Below are 22,535 nucleotides of genomic sequence, written 5' to 3'. Positions count from 1 at the left end.
CGTGCAAAAGAAAGACAGCCCTGCAGAAAGAGCTGGGGGAGGGGGGTTTGTGCTCTCTTCCGGGACACTCTACTCCTGGATAGCACACACTCACCCGTCCAGATGGGATTCCTCAGCAACTCCTTGAGCTCTTATTCTTGGCATGTCAATTATTGCCAAGTCTGAAAAGATGTTCTAAGAGGCTAAAATGGATTAACCAACACCTTCATCAGATGGGTAGATTTCCATAGTCATGAATAGAGTTCTTTAAAGGCGGTGAGGCCTTTGTTTTAAAGAGGAGTGTTCATGTTGGTCCTGAAGTCTTCCTTGAAGACTTTCATTACAATAGATAGCATATGCTTCCATTAACTACTTGTTTTTTTCTTACTTCGTCTCATCTACCCCTCGGTTGAAGCAAAGGAAAATCTAAAATGAAAGTGACTCAGGAGACTGATCAGATCTTGAGTTTGAAAGGAAAAGACTTAATTGTGTGTTCCAGCCAGTATCTTAATCCAAGCTTGTGACTCAGGTTCAGGCTTTTCCCTTAGCAGCTGTGTGATCTGGGGCCATCAGTCCCCTTCTTTGGGCAGTAGACTCTTACGTAATAGATGAATGAGCTTTAACTCCTTCTGCCTCAAGCCTTTGAATCTGTAAAGATGATGTGTCTCTCTGACATTAGACCTGCATACCCACACATGATAAAATCATAAGATCTTATGTGCAAATAAAGGATGAGTAGAGACACATGTATCACATGCCTCTGCAGCACCAAAGCCTACGGGGTACCCGTGATCTCAGTGGTGTCTCTGAATGCTACAAAATTGGGAGGAAAAATGGGGGTGTTTCCATCAGACCACAGAGGCATCAGTAACACTATATAAGCCAAGGACTCTGGAGCGCAGTTGGCATACTCTGCCATCGCTAGGTATCACGTCTAGCATTTGAAGGCTTCCTCTATTGACAATGCAACCAGATACCGAGAGAGAAACACCTGGAATCTTAGTAACCCTGAAGAGTCAATTCAAACTTTCTGCATTGTTTCCATGAAAACAGGTGTAATCTTTGCATTGGAGAGAGCCCTGAGTCCTCATTCCAAAACCACCTTGATTCACAGGGGGAAAAAAGATAATTAGGAATTTATTAATACTAAAATATGATTAACATTGGGTTTTTACCACGTGATATGCACTATTCTTAGTGTCTTGCATATCTGAATTTATTAATTTATTTAACCCTTACAGAGAAGTCCTATTACTTCACATCGTATAGATGAGGAAACTAAGGCTGAAGGGTGGACAATATGATTACACTCCTTTATGTATGAGGGCAGCGAAGTGCAGAGTGATCCAATGTCTTGCCCAAGTCACACAGCAAGCAAGGAGCAGAGCCAGGACGTAAACTGTCCATTGTGCTCTGTGCCCTGACTCTTGAGGACTATGGCACCTATCAGGACCCTTTCTGTTTCTACCCACTGCATTACAGTAGCGGAGGTTCAGTTATTCATTCATCAAGGTTACTATTTAATATTAATGATAGGAAATATTAAATATCAAGGGTAAAAAATTCATTTTTTAAAGAAAGCAATTAAACTTGGGTAGTATATTTAGTTTGAAAATTAAGATTCTTCTCTGCATTTTAGAGGGACCTTCATTCAAGATTAATGTTGCTTCTGCTGTTTGTCTAAAATCCTGGACTCTTTAAAGGCCACTCTCAGACCTTTCAGGTTGTCAAAGAACCCTGACTTGTCACCTGACAGAATCACCCTGAAATGAGCAGCCAGCATGTATGCACTTTAAAAGAGAAAGAAAACTGTTGCAACTTAATTTATAGACAGTGTGTCCATACTTATTTCAAAACAAATATAAGCCACTATCTAAAATTTCTTTATATAATCATTTCTACTGAACCTTCAATCAAAACAGAGTGTTCAGTAGAAGCAAAATTCTTTAGATTGACCCCAAGTACTAAAAAAAAATCCATAAAGGGCATTTATTGTATTTGTGTCCAAGTCATCAACAGTGCTGTTCCTGTGGCTTCCTTTTGGTTTTGTTGATGGACAGAATATCTACTCAGCATTACCGTTCCTCTTTGAAGATCACCTAAAGAGGTACAACTCAGTCTCCTGCAGCCGTCAGTCATTCAAGGTGGTTTTCTTTAAGGAGATGTCATTTCGCCGCTCTTTAAAAGGGCCCACTTATCCCATAGGAATCTCTTAGCCCACTGTGGGCTCGGCTGATATCTAGCAACATCCTTTGAAGTGTTGGGGCTTCCCAGGCACCCTTACCCACCTGAAGTTATATAGGATATAGCAGTGTCCCAATTAGCAGGAATGGCTGAGGAACAAAAGACGTTATTAGCCCACATCATTTAGCAAAATTTTTCTGCAGAATAAAATGTATAGGCCACAATTGTTGCAATTCTATAAAAGAAGTCTGAGAAACAAGAATTGATTTAAAATACATGGCTGCAGGTTGAAAAGAGGGAATATATTCAGTGTGAGAACTATATATTCATGTCCATTCATAATCTTCCTCCCTCTTTCCTTCCTTCTTTTCCTCCCTCCCTCCCTCCCTCCCTGCCTGCCCCTTGCTTTAAGCTTAAATATAATATATACCTTCTTTCCACAGCTCTGGAGTGGATTCCACAGTGTATTTTCCAGATCAGCATGTCAATTTCAGATCTGTGACACCAGTCATGCAGTCTGAATCAGTTAACTTGAAAGCCTCCAAGAGCATGGACCTTGGTAAGTAACTGGGATGTGCGTCCAGATTGCTTTCCCAGGGCATCACTACCGATCTGTCTTTCCAAAACTCCAGTTTTTGTGCCTTCAACTGCAGAAGCTCAGAAAGGCGCTGTTCACGTCACTGCGATTAGTCTGTTTGTGAAGGAGAGATGCTGATTTCTATGAAACATTCCACATAATTCTCTCCCTCTGGAGATCAGGAAAAACTTAATTCTGGAAAACTTGAATGCCACAAAAAATCTTCATCCCACTCGCCTTTGTTTCTGTGTACTGGTCCAGCTTGAGCATACCATGCCTAGTGGGCCTACCTGATGCTCAGCTGGGCAGGTTAGTGAGGTCAAAGGATACTTCCCATTGGTTTCTTCAACCAAATATCCCTAAATTCTATGACACTAGAGAGGTGAGTTGTCCCTTGGGTGTGTCACACTGAGGGTGTTGAGGTACCCTAGTGTGACACTTAAACAATGGTACCGGCATTCTGAGGATCATAGGCTTCAAGGGGAGCTCCAGGACTCTGGCAACAATTTTGACCAGGACTTGGGGCTATAAGACTTCTCAGACACTGAGGAACATTATTGCTGCCATCTGGGATCTTAGAAGAAGAGTATAGCATACACTCAAAGGAAAATACTCATTGAATCTTAAAAGCTCAGGGGCCAACCTCTGCAATTGTGTTTTCTTGAAGTATATTATATATTTCATTAATAGTAACAAGGAAGCAAAATCATCCAAATAGCAAGCTCTACCCAATGATCTGATAAATGGTGCTTCTCTCTTGCTCATTTACAGCCGCTCAGGAAAACGTTCAGTCACAATGAAACAAGGGAAATTGATTCCATTTTCTATAAATTAACTAAGTCACTGGGAAGCATTTGCTCAAATCACCTATAGTGTGAGACAGATAGAAAGCTCAGCAAGGAGGCTGCCCTGAGCACTGATCGTAAGGGTGTTTTCTCGAGAGCAAACCCGTGACAAACCAGAGGGCTAATGTACAACAGTGACATCTGTGATTACTAATACGTTAAGGAGCAATTCATTTTTGTGAAGTGCTTGATAAACATTTCCTGTTCTGCCTTCCCAGTTTCTCCATAAATAAGATGAGTGGATAAAAATGACTCTTAATTTTGGGTAGGGAAATATATTGCTGTTTTTCTTCATTTAATTAAAAAAGGCTAGCATTATAATTCTAAAATCTGTGTCAAAGCTGAAAACAGTATATCATCCATTTTAAGAGAGAAAAAAAACACCTCTGTTTACAAAATTATTAAACCTCAGTCATGTCAAAAGTTTTCTATTATTTATTTTTTGTAAATTTTATTAATTCTTTGAGACTCTCATAGACTGTTCTTGATTGTATTTACCCCTTCCCCCAACTTCTTGCAAATCCACCCCCTTCCCTAGCTACCCTACTTATTTTACTTTTTTGGTATATCCATCAAATCCACTAGTGCTGTCCATGTATTCTTGAGGCTATGGCTGTCTACTGGAGGGTGTTTGACTTATCAGGGACTACACTTTTAAAGAAAAGTGAACCTCGCAGTTTCAGTTGCTAAGGTCCGCAGCTAGAGGCAGGACTCCATGCCCACCTCCTCTCTCCATGATGGAATTTGGTCTGGCTTGAGCTTACCCTGGTGCCTGTGCGTGCTGTCCCTGTTAGCTCACAGCTGACACTGTTTCCTGCAGTCACCACCATCTTTGGCTCTGCCTCTCACTGAACACCCACTTCTCCAGCAATCCCCGAGTCTTGGCAAAAGGGTGCAGGATACAGATGTCCCATTTAGACCTGGGATAGTTTCTCACTCTCTGTTCTTTGCCCAGCTATGGATCTCAGTGTTCATCACCATCTACTACAAATCAAAGCTTCTCTGATAGGGGTTGAGAAAAGCATTGAGCTAATACTGACTTTTTTTGTTTTTAGAAAATTTTCTCTTTGAAATTGAAATCTTATTTCTAAAATATGTACATTAGTATCCATCCATTGCATTTTATTGTACACTCTAATGAACAATGACAATAGTAATATTTGTTCAATTTACACAACTGTTCATGGCCTATTTTATTAAGGACATAAGCTAAAAGACTTCCTTTAAAATGCACTATAGCAAAGTATTTCAGTTGGATGCTATTAAAACATTTTTACAGCAGTTGTCAAAAGTTGAGCCCATTCTGAGAAGCATGAATCTAAGGCTAAGGGAGTTTGGGAGTAAGCAGTATAGAACCATCTTGGTCTTCTTCCCAAGAGAGAAAATGGAATGAGCTTAATAAATGTGTTGTCTTTCACAGCAAGTAAGCCCAGTGATGGTCCAGTGCTGAGGATTTGGAAGCATCTCCTCTTTGATTAGAGGGGTAGAGTGATGTATGGTTTAAAGCACCATTGGGAACCCTGAAATACATACCTTTATATTATTATATTATATTATATTATATTATATTATATTATATTATATTATATTATATTATATGCTGTTGATGACAATGTTTCGGGGACTAATTCTCTCAGCAGGATAAAATACAACTTCAAAAGTTAAAAGCTAATAATAAACTCTAGGGCTGGAAATGTCGTTCAACTGGTAGAGTGCTTGCCTGGCATGCACAAAGCCCTGGATTTAACCCTCACAAATGAAACCTACAAGATTTAGGCAGAATACTCACATAATATTTTTTAACCTCGAAAAAACATCAGCCTCACATGGTTAAGAATACAGAGACATAAAAGGATAGGCGTTCATATTTGTTTATTGAGTGATGACTTTGGACTGACCAGTTCTTTGTCAGATCTAAGTGTGGCGATAGATGCTCACAGATGCTTACAATTCCAGCCACTTTGGTGGATGGCGGTAGAGCTTGACCTAAGGCCAGCCTGGGCTATGCAGCTTACACTGTCTTTGGAAAAGTCTGTAGGAACCATCAGTAACTACATTTCCGTGTTGTTCTTGCTGCCGAGTCAGAAGATAACTTTAACCTGTGTATTGAGTCAGTTCACATGTTATGGTGAACTTTTAAAGGTGAGGAGATTCCAATTACTTCTTTTTACGTGTATTTCCAAAGAAGGGCAAGTCTTATGAAAACTTCAGCCTCTGCTTCCCCATCCCATTCCCCTAATCACTAAGCACACATGGATCTTAGACAGAAAAGGCCCTGCCTGTTATGCTGTCCACTTGGCTTGGCTGTCCACACATGTTTATGCCCATGTACCATGGAGTCATTGCACAGCTGTGTCGTTCGGAAGGAATGAGTCTCCTGATTTACACTTTACTTTTGTCTTTCCTATTTAAACGGAACTTGAGTTTGGCTGAAAGTTTTATTTTGTGTATTTTTTTGACCAGTTGGATCTTCTTTATCTTGAATTTATTTATTTATCTTTGCCAGTATTTCCATTTGTTATTTTATGCTATTTTCAGAATACTGTTATAATGTTGTAAATCATTACTTGTGTTTTCACTTGATATCCTTTATCATAAAACATGTATGACGGGACTGACGTGAGGGCTTACTGTGAAACCACAAGGACCTGATTTTAGCTGCTTAGTGCTCATCTAAAACACACAAAAGCCCAAACGTTAGTCACTTCATAATGCCAGAATTCAGAAGGCACACAGGAAGAGCTCTGGGACTCACTGGCCAGCTAGTGAAGGCAGACAGTGACCACCAGGTCCAGTGAGAGACCCTGTCTCAAATCTCAGGTGGAAAACAATTGAGACTGACTCTGAGGCCAACCTCTGGCTCCTTCACAGTTAGGTCCTGATACCCCTCCCCCCAAAACACAAATACTTTAGATTTATTATCATATAAACCCATCTTGTCTTCCTTTTGTTTTTGTTTTGTTTGGGGCTCTACTGTCCTGTTTATCTCATTTATTTTCTTCCTACGGCTTTTGGGAAGAAATGATTGATAATATATTTTATTCATAGTATATAAGGTAGAAGAATATTTCTTCAGAAAAAAATTATATTTGACTTTTCCATCCTTTCATAATTTGTAATGCAACCTGATTAAATGCTAAATTCCTTTATATTAGTGCCTGGGTTGGGTTATAGACCTGTTTGTTTATTGGTATCTAAATCTGCCCTGCACAAGTTGCTATACTGTACAAATTTTCATGCTGTTGCTTTGAATTTTAGTGACTTATAGGATAATTCTCCTCTAATTTATTTTTTTTAAGTAGAATACTGTTTTTTATTTTTTCAGTTAAATTACTTTGGTTCTTCAAATGCATTGTCTGTCCCAGGAACATTATAATCAGATAATCAAAGTGAGTTTAAATACTCAATAGGAATGTTTCCTCAGTGTGCATGTGTGTATGCATGCATGTGTGGATGTGTGCTTGCGTGCATGTTTGTGTGCATGTATACAACATGCATGTGTGCAAGTGTGTGTGTGTGTGTGTGTGTGTATGTGTATGTGTGAAGGGTATCTATACTTCCTGCGGGTTTCTGATAGAAACACTTTATCAGGTTAGATGGGCTTCTTTGTAGTCCTAGCCTCCTGGATTTTTTTTATTACCCCTTTATTCTTTAAATCAGGAATGGGTATTGAATTTTATTAAGTATTTGTAAGGATCTATACAGGGTGACAGTATATAATTTTCTTTGTTAATAAACCAGAAATGGATTAGTTAGTAGCTTGTACACAGTAAATCCCTGATATTCTTTGAATAAGTGTTTTCTCTGAACTTGTAAGATGTTTGATTAGCTACAGTTTTATATTTTAAGCTGCTGCAGAGGTTTTCAGTTCCACTCTTAAAGCGTGACGCAAAACTGACAGCAATTTTACTTGTTATTCTTGATGTTTATGGAACCACTCTAGATTTCGGGAGGCCATTTTGCTTCAATATTTAGCAGATATTTTTGGAGTTTGCATGTGGTCATGTTTAAAACAGATCATTGATGATTAAAATGATAAGGACAAGAAATTTATTTTTAAGCAATTGGCCATAACTATGCTTATTCAAGGGCCAGGGCCCCATTTAAGTTACTGGGTAGAAACTTCTGGCTTTTCCAGAAAATCAATCTTTCCCTACTAATTGCAGACTTTACTCTATTTATTTAAATTACCAGAATTACTGTGTTCAGTCTGGATCCCTTTAATTTGTTCATAATTGAGCTTGTGTGGGTGCTGAGTTGGAAGCCCTCAGAAGCTGAATAACACAGCTGCCTTTTTGGCCTTTGGCATAGGGTTTCCCCCCAAGAGCTGCCCTTGTTGGCAGAATGCCAGCGAGTTACATTCAAAGACTTTTTGATGAGGCATAAAAATCTTTAATTTCCAGGCTTGGTGTTTTATGACCCCATAATAGTGTTTAAGAATTAGTCTCAATTATTTAAGGGACAGCACTTCAAGATTTTGGTCCCTTTGTTGACCTAATCTATAGCCCCATTCAAAGTCAAGTTTAAAACACTGTTTCTCACAAGATTTTTTTTTTTTTTTAAAAAGAGTTTTGTGCCTGTTTCCATTTGAGCCTCGCACTCTGTTTCAGACAGGGAGAGGGCTGGGGGCGGGGCAGCTGAGGAGCCCTGGCCAGCTGTCTGCCTCTGCTCAATGCGGGGAATGAGAACACAGTGATGCAGGGGCAGGCAGATGAAACTATAGGCCGCGTTCTGGCAATGAGGGCGGCTGCTATCACAGGTCCCACGGTAACTCAGCAAGAGGAATAGGTTGGCTGGTTGTCTTTCAGGGTCTACAAGTCTGCAGTTTTATTCTTTGTTAGTTTCTTCTACCCTTTAAATTAGAGAATGTCGATACAGCGGATGGAAACCATTTACAACTTGACTTCTTGTACCTATAACGGCAAATCCTACAGATATATTTTGAATAGAACTCTTTCATAGATGTGGGATATTCCTCTTTGAAAAAACTTGGCATCTCTCATGTCAGATCGAAGATGGAAATGATATAAATTAATATTAACCCCACTTTACCTCTCCACCACTTTGTTTTTTAATTGTTTCTATAATGATATACTTCATTTTTGTAATAAAATATGAAAAACACCCTGGAGACTGAATATAAAAAAATGTATAGTTATATATTCTGATATTATACTACTTTACTAAAATGTTATGTATTAATGTATTTTCATGTAAAACTTTATTCCCATGGTCTTCTTTATTACTATCAATAAGCAATGCCTCTAAAGATGGTAAAACCTGAATCAACTAGACCTTAGTCTGACATTTAAATAACAAACAAATTCAAAGGATTAGGAAAGCGGCTGATGGTTCATTGTTGAGGGTCCCTATTAATATCAGGAAAGAGCTGAGTTACTGGGTTCCTTGTTAGTTTTTCTCCAAGTGCACCAGAAGGATATGTATCTGCTGGAGAAGTGGGGCCCCCTGCATAGAGGAGCTAGGGCTGTTGTTCCTTGGGGCCCCTGCATCCAGGAGCTACAGTTGTTGTTCTGTGCTCTAAGTGGACAGGATTGTGAAATGGCTGGCCTAGATCCCTAGAAACCATCCAGAGTCTGCCTCAGTCTGCATGAGAAACATAAAAAAGCATGAAAAAAAAAAAAAGACCCGATTCTCACAAAGATGGCACATTCCCAAAACAATCTCAGTGTGGGTCCTCACGTATTCATATCCATGAAATAAAAAGGGGATAAAAGTCTGGCGACCAATGGCAATGTGCATGGGCTCTATCAAGTAACGCGGGCCACTTTTCCTCGTTAGAATATCTGTATGGACAACTCAGGGAAGTATCATATGTGATATTGACCTTTAATATGATCTTTTGTTTACTGATTGAGATTGATGGCCTAAGTGATATACTGAAGGGTAGGTGTAACCTTAGAATGCCCACTCCTGAAATATACTAGGTTCATTGTCACCCAAAGGAAGATAAAGAGCAAATATGATAAGATTCTGTGCTTGGTCTTTCTTAACTGCCCTGAAAGAGAAAAACAACAACAACCACCTCAGCAAAAGATGTGCCCCTTAGATAGTTAAGTTCCAGTGAGCTAGGAACCAAGCATGCAACTGTGCATTTCACAATGGTAAAGGAAAAGATTTGGAAAGTTTTTAGCACAAAGAAATAATATGTGTTTGAAGAGATTAATATCTGTTAAATACTCAAGGACTCTGATAGAACCGGGCTATGTGTAATTTGGAGGAAGGGAATCTAGAATGGAATGAAATCTTAAGCAGTTTTTCGACAGAGATTGTCCCAGAGAAATGGGCTTTCTGTTGAGCTGACATAATTTCCATGAAAACTAGGTCCCCAGAATTTGGGTTGGCAAGATGGCTCAGTGTGTAGAAACTTTTCCCATAGAAGCCTGGTAGCATGAGTTTGATCCCAGAAACCCTTGTTGGAAGGGGAGAACCATCGCCTGAAAGTCATCCTCTGACCCATGAATGCATACTGGGTCATGAACACACCCACATTCAGCATACCATACATACAAGTAACAGAAAGGGAGGAAGAGTCTAACCAGCCATCACTTACTGGATACTTGCCATATGCAGAGCAGTATTCCAGGTGGATGACGTCAGATAAACAGATAATAAAGTTGTATACAGTAAGTAAACAAGAAAACTTCAGATAGAGAGAACTACTTCTTGAAGCCATGTTCAGATGGGAGCCCAGGCTGAGGGGAGGAAGAGCAGTTCTTGAAGAGGTTGGTGAAAGCGCAGGTTTCCTAGTGTAAGACTCCGAGAGATGGCATGTTGACACCCGTAACAATGCCCTGTGCTTTTAGCTGCACTCCTGCCCCTGAATGAACATCTGTGTTATCAGATCAAGTAACACGACTGCTTTACTATGCCGTACATGTATAGAACTCTATTTAACTGAATACAACATTTTAATAGACACCAGGACAGTATAAAATGGATCCAGATACTGCAGAAGGGCCCAGAAACCATGTCCAATGAAAAGCAGTTGAAAGATGCAAAGCTAACACCTGGAGGAAAAAAGTTTTGCAGCACAGGGGAGCTCCACGTAGGCACTCCCCTCCCCCTAACACTCAAACCTGTAAATTGGTGCATGCCCCAGATATATCCAGCAATGACAGCCACATCAGAAGGCTTAGGAGCCTTGGCTCTAGAGAGAGAGATGTTAGTGACAGAAAACTGACTCCTGGCTTTTTCATGCTGGTTATGGAGGGAAACTTATGTAAACCAAAACAGCTCATAACGATTCAGAAGAAAAAGAAACTTGACCACCACTGTGGAAAAGGAACTACTTCATTGTTAACTTTCAGTAAGAAACAGAGATTCTCTCTCAGTGCAGGGAGTTGGGTTGCAATGGTTTTGTTTGTTATAGATACTGGGAATCAAACTCAGGGCATTTCATATGCTGGAAAAGAATCCTAGGTCTGACTCACACCCCTAGCCCTCTCCCCTGCCTCTCCCTAATTTTTAATTTCCAGGCAGGACCCCACTACTTAGCTGAGCTAACCTTGAACTTACTGAGTTGTACAGACAGGCTTCAAACATGTGGCGCTGTGGCCTCAGCCTTGAGTAGTCGGGATTCCAAGGACATGACAGCACACCTGGCTTAGTGTACCCTAATGTGTTCGTATGATTAGGATAACCGTCCACACTATGATTCTGACTGAAGACAGAGCAAGTGGAGTTAGCAGAAAGCACATGGCAGCACTCAGGCCAGAGAGAAGTGGAATCGCTAGAGAAAACAAGCTGTTCCCGAAATCCACAGCAGCGGCTCCGCCCCAAACAGCCCTCTGGAGAACATTAAGAAAATCCACATTGGATTAACTAAAGCTATAACAAGAATTAAATTTCAAATAATTGCTTCATTTAAAAGTAAGTTCTAGATTATTGTTAATATTTACTGAATTTCAGAGATCAGATCACTTCTCTGAGTCTGTGGCTAGATTGTTGTTCTCAGTAGGACAGTGCAGTGACAGACCCTGTTCAAAGGGCGCTAGCATTCCCATTGGGTTGAAGAACGCTATAGGACTGGCTTTCTGTGTGAAGGGTAGACTTCTCGCCTTGAAACCCCTTGAAACCTTTCCCCGGCTTTACTTTCCACACACCAACAGACACATTGTTCCTTGTTTTCTTTTGGTTTTTAGACAAGGTTTCACTATGTAAGACCAGCTGGCATGAATCTTCCTACATAGACCAGGCTGGCCTCAAACTCTCAGAGATCCACCTGCTTCTGTCTCTGGAGTTCTGGATTTAAAGGTGTGTACTTTTGCCTCAGAAACAGATTTTCAACATGAATTGCTGTGTTTATTGGAAATGAACCCTATTGTATAGAAATTACACTTTTGTACTGGTTTATGATTCTAGAATTTTCTGAAAATTTTGGCTTATTCCAGGCCACCCTTATCAAATGCTTTCCAACCCATAAATGCTCACAAAACAAGGGCTAATCACACTTTCTCTCATTTATCTCCAGTTGAGGGAGGGAAGCATTTGCATTTTGAACAATCATGTTTTCTTCATTTAAAGAAGAAAACAGCCTTTGAAATAAGAACAATCCTTCACATAAAAACACTTAACCCAGTGATTTTTTTTTCTTTAACTATGTTAGCAGTTGTGGAAGAAGTAATGTTCCTAGGATAACTAGCAAGAAGCCAATTGCATGTCTCATTTAATTGGCGACTGGCTTTTAAATTGCCAGTAGAAATAAATTCTCTTCAAGTAAGTGTTACATTATGATAAATTCTCTTGCAAGAGATACAAAGGGAAAGATAAAGTTTGGACACATTTGTAACTGAATCTTGACTAGTGATATTTTGCAATTACCAATCCATGAAAATATTTATGAAGCTAATCTCTGTATATTAGAACATAATTTATAACTTGAGGGAAAATCTTGATTGATCGGGAAACTCCCTTATCCTTTAAAACTGGAATGTTGAATTGCTCTTAAAATTTAGTATCTGAATTGCTTTCTAGTGTTTGTATCTTAATTCAGCTCCTCTGTAGGATTCTAATCCTTTTAAATAAGCCAAAATATGAACCTTTTCTCTTCACTTGCTTTTGTTTCTTAAGCCATTGTTCGTGTTTAAATGCAATCCCATGTTCATTTTAAAAGAACTTTTGTATTAATATGAGAATATCTCCATAAAAATATGAAGCTAAAACAGCTGCACAAAAATGGATCCAAGTACTGAAATTCTCGTTGGAATTATGAGCCAAATTCATTTCAGTTGTTTTGAAGTGAGTCTCATTGATTGAAACCATTGTACTTAACATGTAGCTAAAAACCCATAGAATACGTGATATAATACGTGTGTGTGTGTGTGTGTGTGTGTGTGTGTGAAATAGAGTTTGAAAATTTCATAATTATCCCTTCCAAAACGGATCCTGGATGCCAATGAGTGATTTTGGAACACTGGAAGCGTAGACCAGAGCTCCAGGAAGGAGGACAACGGCTTGTCCTTAGGGAAGTAGCAGCAGTGAGCTGTGAAAGCGAAGCATCCTCTGCCTTGCATCTCTATTGGCATCTCTATGTGTGAACTTTCCTCTGGAGTGGATGGTTATTATGCCACTGTAGGTTTCTGTAATTTGTTGACCAAATGTAGTAAAGCTTTGATCCATGTGACTAGCTCCCTCCTGAAAAGCAACTTTGTTTCCATTTACAATATCTGAAGCCATCTGATTGCTATCAGTTGTTCTCATTTTTACCACCCTGATAAACTTAAAAGGAATATTTTACTTTTTCAATTCTTTTAAAGATAAATATATATATATATATATATTTCATATGTTTGCTCTATATTTTCTTTTGTCAATCATCTGAATATTTTTTAAGTAAGTGAAAGAACTGTAGATGAAATATCACTTTTTGCAAGTAGAATGCTGCTGTGTTCTAAAGGTCATGTTTTAGCCCGAGCTCACAGGGGAAAGCAGGTGTTTCACTGTGTTCCTTGTTCCGAACAACATACTAATCAATACATTTACACCTTTCATTAAATGACTAGAAAAAAATAAACTCTCCAGAAGTAGGGTCAAATTCAGACTATGTTAATCCAAAAGTTTCTTAATCTCTGACAAACCAATTAATCTTTTGAAGAATAGCTTAGTTTTAATTTTCACCAGGATATTTGAGCTATACTCTTGGAGTTCAGGTGCAGTGTTCCTCCCTGCTTTCGAGTACACGGTACTAGCTAGCATCCCCATAGATGCCTACTCTGCTTCCTAAGATTCAAAAGTCATCAGTTGCTTGAATATGTAGTTTCACTGTTAATGTGAAATTCATTTACTCAGCTCTTCTCTTTTCCTTCATTCATTAAATAAATATTTTGGATTATCCCTCTATGTTAAATACTGTGCTAAATAACTAAGTCCCATCAATGATAATAGATAACAGAATATTACCTCTATAGCTCAGTCTTTAGTAGAGATATTCTCATGGGGAAAGTTGAAGAGATTTAGTGTGTATATGGTAATAATGTAATAAGGGAATAAAAATATTGGAAAGATATCCAGTATGGCACATGTAGGACTCATTTAGTGGAAAGAGGAGGTTTGACTGGAAAGGATGATATTTTAGTACCCACCTGGTAACCAGTGTTCATAATTAAAGGTATCTAGGAGCTGTATGCAAGATATAAAAATTAAAGTGAAAATTAAAATAGAGATCATATTGGAAATTGACTAATCAGGAGTGATAGTTTTAAGTGGGCTGGGAATAAGCTATCGACCTTCTGCTGATCCTGGAGTTGATTGGCATAATCCCCAGTCCCAAGCACTTCAGGACTGTCTTGAACAAACCGTGAGAAGGTGAAGGGTTGAGCTTGAGATTCCTGAGCAGTAAAACAGGCATGCGTCAAGGAGCTGAGAAGCATTTAGCCCACTTCCAGAATTTAAGAAAAGTCACTACCACACAAAAACTGGATGAAAAATGAAACACCTTGGAGCTCTTTATTTCTAGCTCAATAAATCAGTATATATGAGGTAAATAACCCCAGTGCTTTCTCTGCAACTATGAAAAATTCAAGAAAGTCTGCTGGATGGGTTCTGCTGCTGTGGGTCCAGTCTGTAATCTTACCAGAGATTGGGGCCTATGTTTGTGGATACAAATGTAGATGTCCACAGAAATTCCATGAAAACAAATGGTGTGGCGATGCACACACACAACCCTAGAACTGTGGAGCCTGAGACAGGAGGATGATGAGTTCACGGCCAACCTAAACCACATACTGAAAGGTTTATTTGATTGGAAATTTGTTTCTTTTGGTGTGCATGTGTATGTGTGTTTGTGTGTGTTTAGTGACAGTGTAGAGTTTCTCTGAGACAAGATCTTCCTAGACTGATCTCAGACCCCCAGTCATTAATTGTCCTTCTGCCTTCATCTCCTGAGTACTGAGCTCATAGGCATGCACCATTCACATGCAACTTAAAAACCAACAGATTGTCTTAATATTATTTCAGTGACAAAGAATGATGGGAAAATGGAAACTGTTTATTTAAAGTTAGATGTGTGTTTTCCAGGTATGTTTACCATTACTACTATGGCGACTAAACTAACCAAGAAATAGGAAGTAGGCCTTACTTGGGTTCATAGTTTCAGAGAATTTTGTATGTCAGTATGTCGTGGTAGGCTTTTCTTGTTTGGGGCCCATACAAGAAAGAAAAACAACATATCATTGGGAGAGTAAGACAGAGGCTGCTTGCTCATGGTGGACAGGAGGCAGAGAGCCAGGGCCAAAGCCAGAGAGAGAGAGGCGAGGGAGGGAGGAAGGGGGTTGACCTGAGACAACATACCCCTAAGTATCTGGCCCTGGGGACCTCCTTATTCCACATAGGCCCTGCCTTCTAATGTTTCTAAAACTGCCCCAAATGTGCCAACCCCTAGAGACAAAGCTTTCAATACATGAACTTTTTAGGAAAGACTTCATACCAAAACCATAACTCCAGGTTGCAGGAGATTGCATGAGTCCTCAAGATGAAATCCATATAGCAGTTCCTAAACTCATTTGATCTGAGACAGAGGCCACAACATTCATGGGTTTATTGCTGTAAGGAAAAAAATGTGTGTTTATCCTGGGATAAAGGTTGGTGCTATGAAACAGCCGAGCCCAAGAGGGAATTTCCTGGGGAAGGAGTGTGCACAGCGACTGAATGAACTGTGCACAGCCACTGACTGAACAAGCAGAATGAATGCAGAGGGCATGACTAAGTAAGGCATGACGTAACCATGGCAGAACGTGGCTAACTGTACTGCGCGGACTTCTTAAAAAGTAGTACACGTCCGGCAGAATAACTCAAGGACAATGACACCCGTGGTCCCAAAGCAAAGACTTTCTTTTACATGTAGTAAGAAGAGGCAACTCTGCAGCCATAATATTCAAGCCCCAAAGTCTATTAATCCAGACTATAAAAAAGAGAAAGAGAGATCATACTGAAGGCGGTAGCACTTGGGGTCATTTGGTATATGGCTGTCAGTTTTTGGCATAGGAATTTGATAGTTATTGGTCAGAACAATGCTACTATAATGAAATACCAGACACTGGCCACTTATGATTTTAAAATGGATTTATTTTACTTACATCCACTTTACTTGGTGGACCCTGTGGACTTGACATCTGAGGAGGGTGACAGATGGTACTAAGGGGAGAGTATGTCAGAATCGAACACAGAGCGCATGGAGACCCTATAGTCCTCTTTAAGGGTCCCAGCGATATTAGAACTTTCTAATGCATACAAACACCCACAGTTTCTCAAAATACTGCCACCCTGTGTTTATGTCTGTGCAGGTTTGGGGGCTCATCATGCATGAGGCCATCAGAATGTGAAGAGAATGGCTTGTGTATGGTGTCCCAATACTAAGTGACAAGTAAGGTTTCCAACCCAGACATATGTAGTCATATTTTGTTTATGTTTTAATAAATAAAGCTTGCCTAAAGATCGGAGTGCAGAGCTAATCCACTAGAGAGGCCAGGGAGTGGTGGCATGCACCTTTAATCCCAGGACTCGGGAGACAGAGGCAGACGGATCTGTGTTAGTTCAAGGCCACGCTGAGTTACACGAGATTGAATCTGTCTAAAAAAGAAACAGAGCTCACACAACGGTGATTCCAGCACTTGGAATCACATGTCTTTAATCCCAGCACTAGGGAGGTGGAGACAGGAGTGATATGGCTGGATGGAGAGAAAAATATAAGGCAGGAGGAGACAGAACCTCAGTGCAATCTGAGGCTTGGTGGGGACAGATGCCCTCTGAGGCTACAGTCTGAGGTGCAGTCTGAAGCAGTCCAAGGAAGCATGTCTGAGGACAGTTTCGCCCTTTTGGTCTGAGCATTGGTGGAGGTAAAAAAAAATTCCTTTGTGACTGGTTCCACTGCTTCTCTGATCTGTCAGCTTTCACCCCTAATATCTGACTCCGGGTTTTTAATATTGAGAACAATTAGAATTCGTTCTATGGTCATACTTAATTTTGATGTTAGGTCCCAAGTTATTTTGACTTTCTATTTCAGTTGAAACTTATGAATCGCCAGCCCTACCTCTAACAATAGGAGACCCTTTTTTTCCTTCTCCTATCTCCTATCTGCATCCCTTCTTCCATTCAGGATCTGTTCAAGGCTAGCTGTCTTAGGAGACTATCATTCTCCCTCCAGATCTTTCTATGAATTCCTGAAGCAGTTACCATTGATATCACTAATTTTGGCACAGAATTACGTTCTTTGGATACCTACCAAATGAGTATTTTTTTTTTCTGACTCCAATCAGATTACAAGCCCCTCCAGGGTCAGACCTAATGATTCTTGGGCACTTCTGCTCAACATTTTGCATGCACGTGTGCCAAATACATCCGAGATGGATGGTTGAATGAATAGCGTTAGAGCTATCTGGCCGCAATCTCAGGGACTCCATTAATCTCCATCATTGATTTGGCTGATCTTACTGTGTAGGCAGATTCTCCATTCCCAACATCGAAAGATTAAATGAATGAAAATGCAAACAAATGATTAAACGAGAAGTGAATAAGAGGGCAGACAAATGTTTGGATTGGGTTGCAAGACAGAGAGAGAAGAGGACGTGATGGAAAGGCGCGGATGCAACACCACGCTCTCTGCCTCACTCACCCGAACTCGTTCTGTTGGTTTGATTTTTTTTTCATTTGAAAGCGGGGAATCCTCAAAAAAAAAAAAAAAGACATAATTCAGGAGAGAATCAAACACAGGAAATATAGAAGTCCAAAGCCTCAATTTCATTAAATAGAGAAGAAAGGAAGCAGTTGTTTAGAATTTGAAGAAAAGGGCTGTGTGCTTTATTTTCTAATTGAAGGAATCTATGAATAAATTAGGCAATCACTTGACATAATTGATTTAGATCATGTGAATTCACTTGCCCTGCAAGAGAGGGTAAATTAGATCAAATTGTCTGTGCCCCTCCTAGTCTTCTGTGCCTCCTCGGCATTCTTTTTCCTTTGTATTCTTCTATAGCTTCATTTCCTTTTTAAAAAAGCATTTTAAATCTCGGAAAACATATGCATACATATATATATATACATACATATATGTAATTTCTAATTTTTAATTTTAATTTACAAAGAGTTTTCCCTTTTGATTGTAGAATCAGATTTGATTATATTTCCATAATAATAAATCTGTGCTTCTTATTTATGAATCCTATTTTCATCTTCCATAAACCTGTTTATATAAGAATAACATAGTGTGCACAAACCTAGTGCCACAGGGATTATATTCAAAATATGCTCGAACTTCTTGCTTTTACCTGAAGCAACGTGAAATTGAATTACATTAGAAGAGAGCAATTTGGTTGCATGTCAACTGTTGCAAATATCATGTAAGCTGAATATTTAGAGATTTTGTTCACCTTGGGTCAGACACTATTTGTTGCTTGACAAATATCCCGAATTATTACCAAAAACAGTATTCCAAGTCAAAGAATACAATTGATTCAAAATAAACTGGAAATATTCTAAACAGTTTAAATGCATGGTACTGGATCACCCATTACAGCTTCAAATGTATGCGGATCCTTATTCACGAAGTAATTTTTACTTAGATTTAATCAAAGAACTTAGTAATGCAAGTATAATCTATTTATTGCAATCTCGTATGCTAAAACAACGGAGAAACATCAGAAGGCCCTGAGTACACATGACCCTGTTTGTATAAAGTCCAGTGGCTTGATGTTCAGGGATGTGTGAGTTAACTCTTCTTACATGGCTAAATTAGCTAGCTTTTTAGATATCTAAGTCTATACCTTTAAGAAATAGGACTTCCTTGAAGGGCTTAATGATGACCAAACTGTGATTTAAAGATGCTATTATATTGAAAATGTGGTTAAATGTTTTAAAAGACAAGAGATTGGCCCAACTGTCTAATAACCCTTCCCTGGGAAAACAGACCCTATCCTTCATCATTAATGGACTATGGACTCTATATCCCTAAAAGGTTACAGCTTTACGCTATTGTTCATTGGGTCATTAAATATTTTCTAGAAGGTTCATTTCTAAATAAAATCTATAATACAAGTTAAGAATCCCTAATTTAAAAATCTAAATTCCTAAATGCTCTTAAAATGGAAGACTGTTTAAGTATCAACCTGATGTCATAGGTTAAAAAAAATTCACAACTGCCCTTATACACAGAATTTGTAGGCAAGCTAGTCAAAATTGTTTTCTATACTACATTTAAGGTATATATGAAATATGAATAGATTTTGTGCCTATACTTAGATCTCATCCCCAAGAAATCCTGTCACGTTTTTGCAAATTATCTAAAAGTCAAAAGTCTTTGATCTCTGGAGACCTTCTGGTTCACACCCTGGAGATAGGAAAATATAATCTGTATGTCAGAGAAACATTTGTGCCTAAACCCGGCTCAGTAAGTAAAGGCATTTTCTGTGAGAGCCCAGTGATGTGAATTCTATCTCCAGAGTCCTCTGACCTCCACCCATAAACAACATGCACACAAAAAAATAAATACATCTTAAGGAGAAGTACTTAGGAATGATGTTTAGGGTGGAGAAAAATCAACAGTGGATAATGTATGTAAAACGGAGAGATGAACATAACGGTGCATTGCATTGCTTTTTGTTTAGTTTAACGAAATCCTAGAATGTTAAATGACGTGTGTGTGTGTGTGTGTGTGTGTGTGTGTGTGTGTGTGTGTGTGATGTCTGAAACTAGATACTTGCCACAACACGTGTGTTTCTGAACTTTGTTCTTCCCTCTCACCTTTGCCTGGACCCCCAGGATCTAACTCAGGTTGTCGGGCTTGCAAGGGTCTTCACCTGCTGGACCATATTGTCAGCCTCAACTGTTTGTTTGTTTTAGTTTGGAAAATTAGCATTTATTGACAAAAGCCACAATTGTCATTGAGTTTTAACTTGTAGAGCTATTGGGATGCATCACCATCTCTAGTGATAAATACAAAGACTGAAAATATGCAGCCTCTGCAGTATCTTACAGGGAATGAAGAGGTGGAAACAAGAGAAGGGACAGTGACTGGCTCTGAATGTTCAGTACTGGCAATCTTCATACACAGATGACACCAAGTCCAGGTCTGATGCTCTCCATCAGAAGGCTCGCATTTTCCCTCAAAACTGACACAATCATTATTTGGTTCCCCTCTTCTATTCAGTATTCAACCTTCTTAAGTTATAATGAGACAGTATTTCAGTTGCCACTCCCTGGTACCCAAAGGTTCTTTGTGGTTGATAAAAATAAAGAAATAATTGTAAAATGCATACACCAAAGGAGTAGCATTCTTAGTATGCAAGGTGTCTTATAAATTACTGGGAAATAATTATTTGAAACAAATGTGAAAATATTTGACAATTCAAAAAGCAAAAAAAATTTTATAAGTGAATAAACATGAAGTGTATTCAAATTCACAAGTAACTAATAAAATTGATGTATTATATTGGCAAAATTGAAAAAGTAAACTTCATTATGACCTATTATCATAATGTATGTTTTTTGGTTACTTTAGGTTACTTTTCTATAAGCCAAGTTATGATTTATACAGCACCTTAGTATTGTTTTTTAATCTCTACTTAGTGATTCTGTTTCTAGAAATCAACCTACAAATACTAAATAATACATACATAGAACACACAGACCAGTCCAAGGCCTTAGAAATGTATGAGCATTTTTTCACTATACTGATTTCCGTTTTATAGTGACAAGAGAGGTCTGTTAAATGAAGCTGGAGGATTTTAAAACCAGTATACTGTGATATAACCAATAAAAGCCTTTGACTATGTAACAAAGTCTACAAGATCAAATTATAATGCACAAATTAACTAATATAGTAACACAGTAATATGGATGCAGAGTTCATCTCTGTATGTTTGTGCGTATGTGTGAGAGAGGCAAGGAGAGAAAGCTAGAAGGAAAAAAGAGAGAGGTTGTGCAAAATGCTGATTGTTTTGTTTTGTGAAACGTGAGGCTGATTTTATTATTTCCACATTCCTTTATATTGCTAGACTTTCTCACAGACATGTATGAAATCAATAGCGAAAGGAATGAGGATGTCTAGCTACAGGAGGGAAGGGGTATTGGATGGTTCGGGAATTCATTACTGTCACCTGTAAGTGGGGATACAACTTCTTACGAGGCACAGCAGTGTTCGCTAAGAGATTTAAACTTCGTTCGACTTATTCTTTATCCATTCCGTTGGCATTAGCATAGGAGCACATCCTACCACAGAGCTCTCAGACCATTCCTCATGCATGTGATCAACACTTGTATCTATAAAATAAGCCAAGAAACACTGCTAGAGACCTAGTTCTGTAGTTCTTCCCTTCCTGCCTTTCCCCTCGTATTTCTGATTTGGTAGTGTCCAGATGGTTTCTGTTGCTTCAGCAATCATATCCATGTCTGGGGCAAAAATAAATAAGTGAGTAAATAATAAAGTAGCAGAAGGGCAAATAGTGTGCCAACATGCTACATTTAATCCACTGTTGTCTAAGAATGACTGCCCAGAAAACAATCAAATTCCTATTTGTATTTATCAGAATTAACATATGTTACACAAACACCCCCATAAGGTCAATGGCATCGTTGGTGGTGTTGGGTCAGTCACCCTATAGTGCCTGCCAAAGTTGCCAGCATGTTCCTGAGCTCCTGGCCACAGGGTGTAACCATAACTATGCATTAAACTTCCCACCAGCTCTGCAGAGCTCCTGAGTCCCTGTAGGCCTTAGTACTTATGGACTATCTTAAAAGAACTCTATGATCAGTAGAAAACCGGTAGAAAGAAACTTTCACCCACAGTTGAAGTCAAGGTTAAACCAATGTCATTAGGTTAGGGTAGAGGCCAAGAACTCAGGGCTGCTTGGGAAAGTGATGAATTCTTTTCCCAATTAGGGAATACAGTGGAGGAATACAGTGGAGGAGAGGGAAGGCAGCCCAATGGTCAGGTGGCAGAAGGGGACTCTGTCTTTCAGTGATTCTGTCTCAGTTTTCTAGTTGTGCTTTCTATTTGCATTCTTAATGGTTGAAACCATCCTTTGGGCTAAGATACCAAGGATTTAGGGTGATTTATTTGTTTATTTGTCACCTTGTACATAAGGCACAGAGCCTGCAAGCTATGTGCATCTACACACCAACCCAGGAAAAAAAAGACGAGATCTATACAGAATTATTGGCTTTAAGGTATAAAAACAAACTCCCAAATTTGAAATTCTTGCCTGAATTAGGATTTAAAAACAATAAAAAAAAACAACCAAGATTATTGGGGGAAAATCAGTCAACTTGTAAAACTCTTAAATCTGCCATAGATCAGATCCACTGTCTCAGTGGGTGGGTGCACCCCTCGTGGTCCCGACTTCTTTGCTCAGGTTCTCCCTCCTTCTGCTCCTCACTGGGACCTTGAGAACTCAGTCCAGTGCTCCAGTGTGGGTCTCTGTCTCTATCTCCATCCATCATGG

At 39.1% G+C, this 22,535-nt stretch overlaps 1 protein-coding gene across 1 annotated transcript in view; it reads left to right on the top strand.

Annotated features, from left to right (window-relative positions):
- Pard3b (par-3 family cell polarity regulator beta) overlaps positions 1-22,535 on the top strand; it is a 1,033,383-nt gene that overhangs the window by 616,569 nt on the left and 394,279 nt on the right. The window contains exon 15 of the mRNA XM_026786343.1: positions 2,607-2,722. Within this exon, the coding sequence (XP_026642144.1) occupies positions 2,607-2,722 (116 nt within the window). The remainder of the gene's footprint in view (positions 1-2,606; positions 2,723-22,535) is intronic.

This window comes from Microtus ochrogaster, linkage group LG4, assembly GCF_000317375.1.
Source record: "Microtus ochrogaster isolate Prairie Vole_2 linkage group LG4, MicOch1.0, whole genome shotgun sequence".
Classification (NCBI taxonomy): domain Eukaryota; kingdom Metazoa; phylum Chordata; class Mammalia; order Rodentia; family Cricetidae; genus Microtus; species Microtus ochrogaster.
This window is presented reverse-complemented; position numbering and strand designations above follow the sequence as displayed.